Source organism: Triticum aestivum, chromosome 7A (genome assembly GCF_018294505.1).
Source record: "Triticum aestivum cultivar Chinese Spring chromosome 7A, IWGSC CS RefSeq v2.1, whole genome shotgun sequence".
In the NCBI taxonomy this organism is placed as follows: Eukaryota; Viridiplantae; Streptophyta; class Magnoliopsida; order Poales; family Poaceae; genus Triticum; species Triticum aestivum.
The window spans coordinates 540,731,731-540,740,908 of NC_057812.1; the positions used below are offsets into that span (position 1 = coordinate 540,731,731).

Below are 9,178 nucleotides of genomic sequence, written 5' to 3' on the forward strand. Positions count from 1 at the left end.
TGGTTATGACAACAAAATAAAAATCAACTAATCCTAGGCCAACTGAACACCTGAATAAATTATTCAGGCAAGCAAATCTTTATTCGTTATACTCTTCAAGCAAGCAAATCTTTATTCGTCATATACATACTACGATCGATCTTGTTTGGCAAAGTTCTGAAGAGCAAAACTACCAATTACCTCTTTAAAGAACAGCAAAACTGCCCTTCACTTCCTCCCTCTCGGCGAGAGATGCACGTGGAGCGGATGGAGCTTGTAGCTGGTGAGCTGCACGGTGTCCACCTTCTCCTCGTCGCCCTCCCTGAGCCTCCAGGAGAACTCCTGCACGAACCGCGCTATGGCGGCGCACGAGATGGTCGTCGCCTGCTGGCTTCCGGCGCAGACCCTCCTCCCGACGCCGAACGCCATGGTCTTGTACATGTCCGCCGCCTCGAACCTCCCGTCCAGGAACCTCTCCGGCCTCCACTCCTCGGGCTCCTCCCAATCGTTCTTGTTCATGTTACATCCGTGCAGGTTGATGATGATCTAGCACAGTAGAGAAATTCTTTCAGAAATCCATGGTCAGCAGGCAATCTAGATCGATGCCATTTCTTGGATGAATTACCTCAGTGCCGGCTGGGATGTCGTAGCCGGCCAGTTTGGTGGCCTCATGGACGAACCTCGGAGGTATCAGTGCAACAGGAGAATGGCGCCGCAGCGTCTCGTGGAACACCGCGTTCAGGTACGGCAGCCGCGGCAGATGGTCCTCGGTGACCATCTCGTCGCCGCAGACATCTTGGATCTCCCGGAAGAGACGATCCTAACGTGCCAAGAAAAATCTGGTTAACAATGCATCTCGCGGCGGCATTCAGAATGAGTAGGATACAAAACCGAGAGAGTGGCAATTAAGTTGCAGCAGGTAGTGCCCACCTGTTTATCTGGGTTCTTGGCAAGCTCATACATAGCCCACTCGGTAGTGACCAACGTGGTATCTGCAGCCTCTATGACCTCCTCCCACACCAGCATCGTCAACTGTTCGTCTGTCAGCGTGTTCTCTGCCAGCAAGCTGTCCAGATAGGACACCTTTGCCTGCGTACCACAGCAATTTTTAGCCGAACACATAGACGAATCACACAAGGACAATACTGTCAGTACGCATTCGTGTCACCTCGCCGCGCGCAATTCGTTTCTTCTGTTGATGGATCAGCGCCTGCATCACCGCCGTTCGCCTAGATTCTGTGGTAAGAACTCTTGTTTCGAAGCTCTTGTTCGGAATCCAGCTGAGGTATGGGAAGAAATCCCTCCAATCGACATCGATTGCACACATCATCAGGTCGACCACGGTGATCTGGTAGATTTCATCCTTGGATATCTCCCTTCCAAACTCCTTCACGTAAACCGAACCCACATCCTCACCCAAACTCTGTAATTGCAGTGTGCATTCTCAGTTATGAAGGTACAAATTCAGGAAATGTTGCACTGGGTAAAACCACACTAGAAAACCATGTCGTCGACCAACCTGTATCAAGGACAAGCGGAATAGCTCGACCTTGAAGACCTCTCTGAAGTTCAGAGGAGCATGTGGGTCACCACTCACCAACGTATGAAAACTGCTCAGCATGTTATCCATCATCATGTCCCTTGTGTTCCGGAATTTTCTCTAAATTATATCCAAAGTATGTCACCGTTAGACCTAACTGAAATCCTAGAGGAGGCCTGGTAACTAAACTGTATCGTTGCGGAAGTGTTAAGACTTTTACCTGAGCAGAAGAACCCAACACGGCCGCCATAACATGACGCTTCACCGTTTTGTGGAACTCCCCGTAGTCACTGGTAGCAACCATGGTTTTACCACGAGTGAGCACAGACAACGCTTTAGATAGCTTTCGAGTAGATATGCAGAAGAATTTTTCAATCATTGCCTGCAAATACAGGGACATAATATGCTTCCCATGTCAAATGTGATACATTTTTACCATGCTGCTAACATTGCTTAGTTTTGCATCTTATCCAATAGTAATAGTCAAGAACAAAGCATCCATGACCGAGAGGAGTTTTGGGGGAGCTCCAGTAAGCTTTTCATTTGAAAATTTCAGAAAGTGTATGTTTTATAAGTATCATAAAAGTCGAAGAAACGTAACACGTACATGTATAATGCAGTATATGACTACTTTCATGGAAAAATTAATTTCAGACATGGTCTGGGCATAAAAGACAAATATTGACATAAAAACACTATTCCCGCGAAATTGCATAGAAGTACTCGGCGATGACGCCCACTGAAATCATACCCACCCACTTGCCTCGGGATCAACAGCCACTATATTAGCCTCTCTGTATCGCCCTCAGTTATTGCCTCGTATATCTGCCGTGTCTCGTATGTAATTATGGCTTTATTCTCAGAGGGTTCTGTACTAGAGCCCAACCATCCGGTGCTATGTTCAATGCAGAGACGCTCCTGCTTGTTGTACTGTTCTTCTGCTCAAAGGCGCCTGAAAGTCTGAAGCTGATGATGTTGCCGCCGACGGTGCCGGAAAGAGTTTTAGTACTATGTAATTTTTATTCCAAAGTAACTCAACCGAGTTTTGCCTCAGGATTACCGGTACTACTATGTATTTTTTTTATTTCCAATCACCTGGTCGTCCCCAGGATCGTGTTAAGCTCATGATTATCAGTACTATGTAATTCCAAGAGCAATGCTCTTTATGGTTAATCTTAATTCGTATTTGTGCTCATCCGTCCACTAATCCAGTAAGGGGTTATGCACCAGCATTTAATAAACACAAGTTACACTACAATTTGATTCTCATAATGCATGGTAATTTTTCTCTTTCTACCCACTATATACTTTTTCCCACACAACACATTTTCACCCACTAGCCATTTACTCCATCCACAGTTACACGCATCAGTCAATGACGCGTCAAAAAGTCGCTTCTCATGTCAGCATTCAATGGCTGCGTATGGAGCTTTTTCTCTTGAGGGAGAACATATCCAGTGCTCTTAACACTTTCATGCTCCCATGCTCCATGTCTAAAATGATAATTTTAAATGTTTCAACAAATTCCGAAAAAAAATTGGTGGTTGTTCACAAGACATGTGTTTAGATAATCTAAAATTTTCAAATCCAAAATCGAAATAAACAATGAGAAACTAAAAAGAGAAATCTTCATGTGAATAGTGCCATTTTAGCTTTTGTCTTCTTGTGACACTATTTATGTTCAGTTTTTCTTTTTTTGTTTCTCAATGTATATTTCGCGTTTGGATCTGAAATTTTCAGAGGATGTAGACTTATGTCTTGTGAACATTCACAAGTTTTTTCAGAATGTTTTGAAACACTTATAATTACTGCTTTAAAAATTGGAGCATGGGAGCATGCAGTTGTTGGGAGCACATGATATTTACCGCTACGTGTAGCTGATCTAGTCATGCATGTTGCTTGAGAAACAATACTGCCAGGCTTGGGCCTAATTTATTGTCGGCAAACAGGTATGCACTGTGCCAATCGACCCTGAACGGATCTATTAAACAACAACAATTCATTTCATCTAATTTTCCACCAATCCCTAGACAACAGAGGAGCGGGTGAGATTCCAGTGAGTGTCGTCACCGAGTGCTCCTAGTTCACGTCCCTATTCTCGCAACTATAGATAGCTCATCATTTTTCTTCTGCTTATCTCGAAACAAGAAAACTTTTTCTATGCAATTTTACTCATCTCTAATGTATTCTCAGATCTACACATGTTTTATTTTTAAGTTTCTAAAACATAGAGGTGCATTTTATTTTTATTTTTTTAAAAATAAGAGCTCGGCGTAGCTTGGGAACCAAAAACAAACCGCCTGGTGACCATACGACAACTATATGCATATTGTGAGTTACTAGCTTAGTTTTTATCTGGGTAGTCTGAATGTAGAGAGATCAATTCACAACTCATTAAAATCCTTGATTTATCACCGGTATGATGGAAATATAAAGCACAATAACATCTTATTGATCTATGGTTAGAGTTTGAGTTCAAAAAAGACTCCAGGAAAGTTTATTTTTATTATATTGCCATTCAAAAGAAATAGTACAAGCATAATTGCAACAAGAACATACAAACAAATATGATAAATGCAGACTACACACAATATTACCAAATCATGGTCAGCTGACCAAAGCGTCAAATTGTCGCAATTACCCAAATAAAGATAGTAGGTAGTTCGACATAGTAACATACAAATGCTCAAAGGAATTTAACAAAGATGGAAGATCACAGTTTCCATCCTACCTCCTTGGCTACCTCTGTTGAGTTGAGCACAACTATCGAAGATGCCCCTGTCCTTATTGTATATATTGGCCCATAAATATCAGACCATTTTGCAAAAGTCTTATGGGGCTTCTTTTCTTTTAGTTGATGTAGATTTCCAATAATCGGCAAACCAGGAACCACTGCATATCAATTAAATAAAACCAGACACAAATAAATGTTGGCCTCGAAGTAGAATTTATTGTTATTTAAACTGCATACTTGATACTCCATGTGTCAATATACTCCATGTGTCAGTATTTCCATATTGTGAGTATTTGAAATGTGGCCTTGTATACAGAAATGGAGGGAGTATTTGAAATATGTCAGTACGATATATCTCCCGCATAGATGATAAAATTTTAGGCCATCCAAATAAATTAACATGGAAATCATTTTATTTCTCTTTCTTAGTTTCTAACAAATTTTATTCGGACAAGGCTATATACCATACATATAGCATATACGAACGGCTCTTTGCAATTTTCTGGCATCCATAACTGCAATTGAGGGATAATGGAGAGATGGAGCCGTTAGACTCAAATAATCTCATAACATCAAAATTAGGCTATTACGGAATACCACAATTACCCATGTCACAAGTAGTTCAGCCTGTATCAAGCATCATATGTTCATATAGAAATTGTTTCATGCAGACTTAAGTCAAAGGAGATTGTCTAGAATTGTTTGCTGTTAATTAGTTCTGAACAATATAGATATCTATCCTTACATCAGTGTGGGGCAATCAATGCAAATGTGGTGAAGATAAAATATTTATAAGGTTTGACACACATGGACAAAATTCCCAAGGTTTTGTAAAATGTAGTATTGCAATAAATGATGCAAAAAAAGCGAGCCTGGCTCTCATGTGGCTAGCGGCGTAGATGAACAACCCAGCCACCAGGATTGAAATCCTCATGGATGTGAATTTGAATTCTTATTATTCAAAAAACAAGCTTTTTACAGGGGTCTCCCCTACAACATTTTTTAGTAAAAAATAATACTGACAAACTTTTGTGGCAAAACAACTGTAAGGTTTTGCTCAAACTATTAGCTTGCCAATACAGATGCTTCTTACTTATAGGCACCAGAGTTGGCCAACACAAATTGCAATTGACAACAAACCATTGGTAGATGATTCAGAGAAAGATCAAATTCTTGATGATGAGGCCCCTTTGTTCGAGTCCAGCCTTGCGCATTGGCTCGGGTTCATGGGACCCTTTCTATCGGATAGGAGAGGCTCTTGTACAAAATAGACTTACTAGGTAATAATCCCTAGAATCTACCTATATAAAGGTAAAGAGGCAATTGTGTCAAGAAGCTGGCTTTTCTTTGGTCAAAAGGTACTTCAAATTTGGATTAATCATGAAGAGATAATGGCAGTTATTTCTCATTTGAGTTTTTCTGGCGGACCTTCCGCGCAAGATCTTTGGTCTTCCTAGTGGGAACAAGCCCTTTCAACCCTTTTTTGCGAAAGAAGGTTTTCCAGGAGGGGCCTATTGGAACAACAGTCCTGCATCGAGATTATTAGTTGCTTACCACTGCTTATTTTGCTGATTATGAACTATCAATATTCAAAGAGATCAACCTTCTTTAAATCTCGGAAAGGCTTTCTCGGGGATAAAGTTGGTTGAGGAAGTCCTAAACAACCTAAAAGAAAGAGGGGATTGACTGGCCTATCAAAGCCCTATCTCATAGGGTTAACAGTAGAAGGTATGTATGATGGTACCATGGACATAAACGATGCCATGAACAAGCGTATCAATTCATGAGTAAGGAATACTATTGGAAAGATTGGGCATTTGGGTTCATCTTGTTATTGGCCATCCCTTGCAAAACATATATCTTTTATTAAAGGGGTGAGGAAAGGTATGCAAAGGCAAGGAAGCTAATGCTAACGCTATTGATGTTCCTAACGCGTGTTTTTCTGGTTCTAGTTAAACTATTATTCATGGTATGAAGTTCAGAGGAGCCACAATTTGATCTAAACAAGTAGTTAATGTAGGCTCCTATGGAGGACATATATTGAAATGCTTAATTAGTGCTCTTATTCGGAACATATGTTATAGAAGAATTTTAACAAATATATCATCCCAAAAGTTAAATGATACTTGTTCCAAAAGTTATAGATTTAGTGTATATAGTAATTTATGATATTTAATTTTATGTTTCACATTTTGATTCTAGCTTAATTTAAATATATTTAAAACCACATAATCCAATCAAATATAATCCTCAATTTTCAATCAAATTCCAAAATAGTAAATAACATAGAATATAGATTCCATAAAAAATTATAGTTTATAATGCACTTTGATTCAGTTAAGTAAAAATTAGGAGTTCAAGAAAAATATGAAGAAGTTATCATTTTGTTTGCAATATAATTCTAGAATTTTGGAAAAACAAACTCGTTTACTTCGGGTTCAAAATGGGTTAGATATGATTTTGAATTGTTTCCTGGCATAACGTACCAACATGGCATCTAATTGGCTATCTTAGAGCATCCATAATGTATGATTTGCGTACCTCTCATGCTGCCTCTAAGGGTTAGAGGTTGCCTCCCTACACTTTGCACAACCGCCTCCAAGCAACAACAATAAACTCAGCATTGTCTAAGCTTACATGTGGCCTCCATTTAATGGAATATTAATATCTCAACATGCAAACACATACAAGTGCGGAATTTTGCAAGGAAACTGGTCAGGTTTGAGGCAGTGGTGCATCCATAGGTTAAAAGCCAACACTGCAGCCAAAGTGGTCATGTTTGAGCCAAGATTGCCACTATATAAATTGGTGTGCTCCCACATGGGTCTATGAGCGAGGAGCCATATTAGCCTTACAAGCGGTGTTACCAAGGAAATATGTTGAATAATGTGCAGTTTTGTATTAAAAATGGAAATAAATATAAAATGTAAAATCTCATGAGACTCGTCGCCAGAGCCAGAGTTGCCTTGTTCTCGGTGTTGGGCTAACTATTTTGGCTGGCGAAGGGGCTTGTTATGCCCTGGTGATTGGAGTATCGTTGGTTTCCGCGATGGATACAAAGTCATCAAATCAAGAGTGATGGGTAATAAAGATAACTTTGCTTGACTAATTCAATGGATGATAGCATAGTGGTTTGTCGGGTCTCACATTGGTGTGTTGAATCTTCACTGGTGCCCAGATCAGATGAGTTGCATGGTTTCTATTGAAATTTATTATATAGGTTTCCATTCGATTTTTCTTCCATTAATCAAATAAAGCTCTTATGCTTGACATATCACACGACCCTCGGGTTTCACAATGATGTAATTATATGGGTAGACTACAGGGTGATGATGTGCCGATGAGTGATACTCGGATTTCATAGTGATGTAATTATATAGGTAGACTACAGGGTGATGCTGTGCTGCACGAACCTCGCGTCATGTTGATATCATGCATTGCATTTGTGTGCGACCGCGAACCAAACCCAGGCCGGCCTGCACTAGAAGAATACATGGAGAACGTTTGTTCTCTACAAATTTAACTTAATATAATATTTGATAGAACGTGTCTATCAGAAAATGGATGAAAACCACATAGTATTACTTTTTTCACTCTAAAACTCTTATATATATGTCTTATAAAAAGAACGTAGTTGGTGATTGTCCATTCACCCTCGAAGAGTACATCTTAAGTTGCCAATAAACTAATTGTCATAATGATCTTTATAGTGTAGTAGACAGATGTATCTTTGTTTACTGAATTTGATTACGTATATTTCGAGAGTTTTTGGTTTAAACTCGTGCAAAAAGGAACTTATTTCCTCCGTTTTTAACTATAAGTCTTTTTAGAGATTTTAACATAGACTACATACAGAGTAAAAATGAATAAATTTACACTTTCAAAAACTTTTATATACATTCATATAGTTTATATTGAAATCTCTAAAAGGACTTATATTTAGAAATGCAGGAGTATATCACACCAAACAAGCAGTAGCAACCAAGAGCATTTATCGAGAAAACCTCCCAGTCCCAATAGCATTGAGCTAGCTAGAAGAGAAAAGAAGCAACAACACCACGGCGTCGGCCGCACATCGTGAGAGTCGGTGAGAGTGATCGTCACCTGGGGGGGCGTTGGTGCGGTTCTTGCGCCCCATCCCAACGTCAACCTTAGCGGCGAGCGCGACGGCCACGGCCAGCAGGCCGACAGCCACGGCGGTGGCAGCCAGCGCGCCCACACCCCCAGCGGGGAGCTCTGCAAGCAACGCCTCCATCGGTCAGGTCGGGTGGGGTGACGACCGGACTCCGGCCGTGCTGCCTGGTGCGGAGCAAGGGTGGGTGTAGGAACCGCGGTGGTGGTTGCGGTGGCGCGCTTCCGTCTTATAGGCGTTACGGGACGTTGACGCTGACGGTGGCGGCGAGGGGGCAGCAATGCGACAGGAGTCGGGGGCGAGTGGCATCTCACCCCAGAAATGGAAACGAGATTCCCTTGCCCATTCGTCGATTCCAGGGACGCGGCCAAGCGATCAAGGAAATACTACTAAATACAGGCATGATGCATGCATGCATGATAACAGTATAGAGTAGACTTCAGCAAATAATTCACTCAGGTCACGATTTCTTCTTTTTCTCAGCTCAGATGTGACATGTCTACCCGGAAGGCCCGAGTCTCCGATCTGCCGCGTATTAAGCAGCATCACCAAGAGGGGATGCTTGAGAATATTCCTAGCATGAAGTAGTGTTCGGTTGATGCCCTCAAAATATGCCTATGTGGAGACAAGCTCCATGGGGTGTTTGGTTCATCATTTATTTAGATTATTTTACCACTAATGCTACACCTAAAAACAGTTTTTTACTTTTTCTTACGAGAAATTTATGGTCTACTCATCAACTGTCAAAATAGCATAAAAAACACTAGAAGTAAAATTTACATCTAGATCCGTA

The 9,178-nt window shown here is 40.9% G+C and overlaps 1 protein-coding gene across 1 annotated transcript; it reads right to left on the reverse strand.

Annotated features, from left to right (window-relative positions):
* Positions 1-206: 206 nt before the first annotated feature.
* LOC123152475 (ent-kaurene oxidase 2-like) lies at positions 207-8,568 on the reverse strand. Its single transcript, XM_044572006.1, has 8 exons — positions 8,358-8,568; positions 4,251-4,411; positions 1,740-1,901; positions 1,499-1,639; positions 1,148-1,402; positions 910-1,068; positions 605-799; positions 207-525 (listed from the first exon to the last, which is right to left on the reverse strand). Exons 1-8 carry the CDS (start codon positions 8,506-8,508, stop codon positions 208-210), a joined length of 1,542 nt encoding a protein of 513 aa, XP_044427941.1. The 5' UTR covers positions 8,509-8,568; the 3' UTR covers position 207.
* Positions 8,569-9,178: the final 610 nt, after the last annotated feature.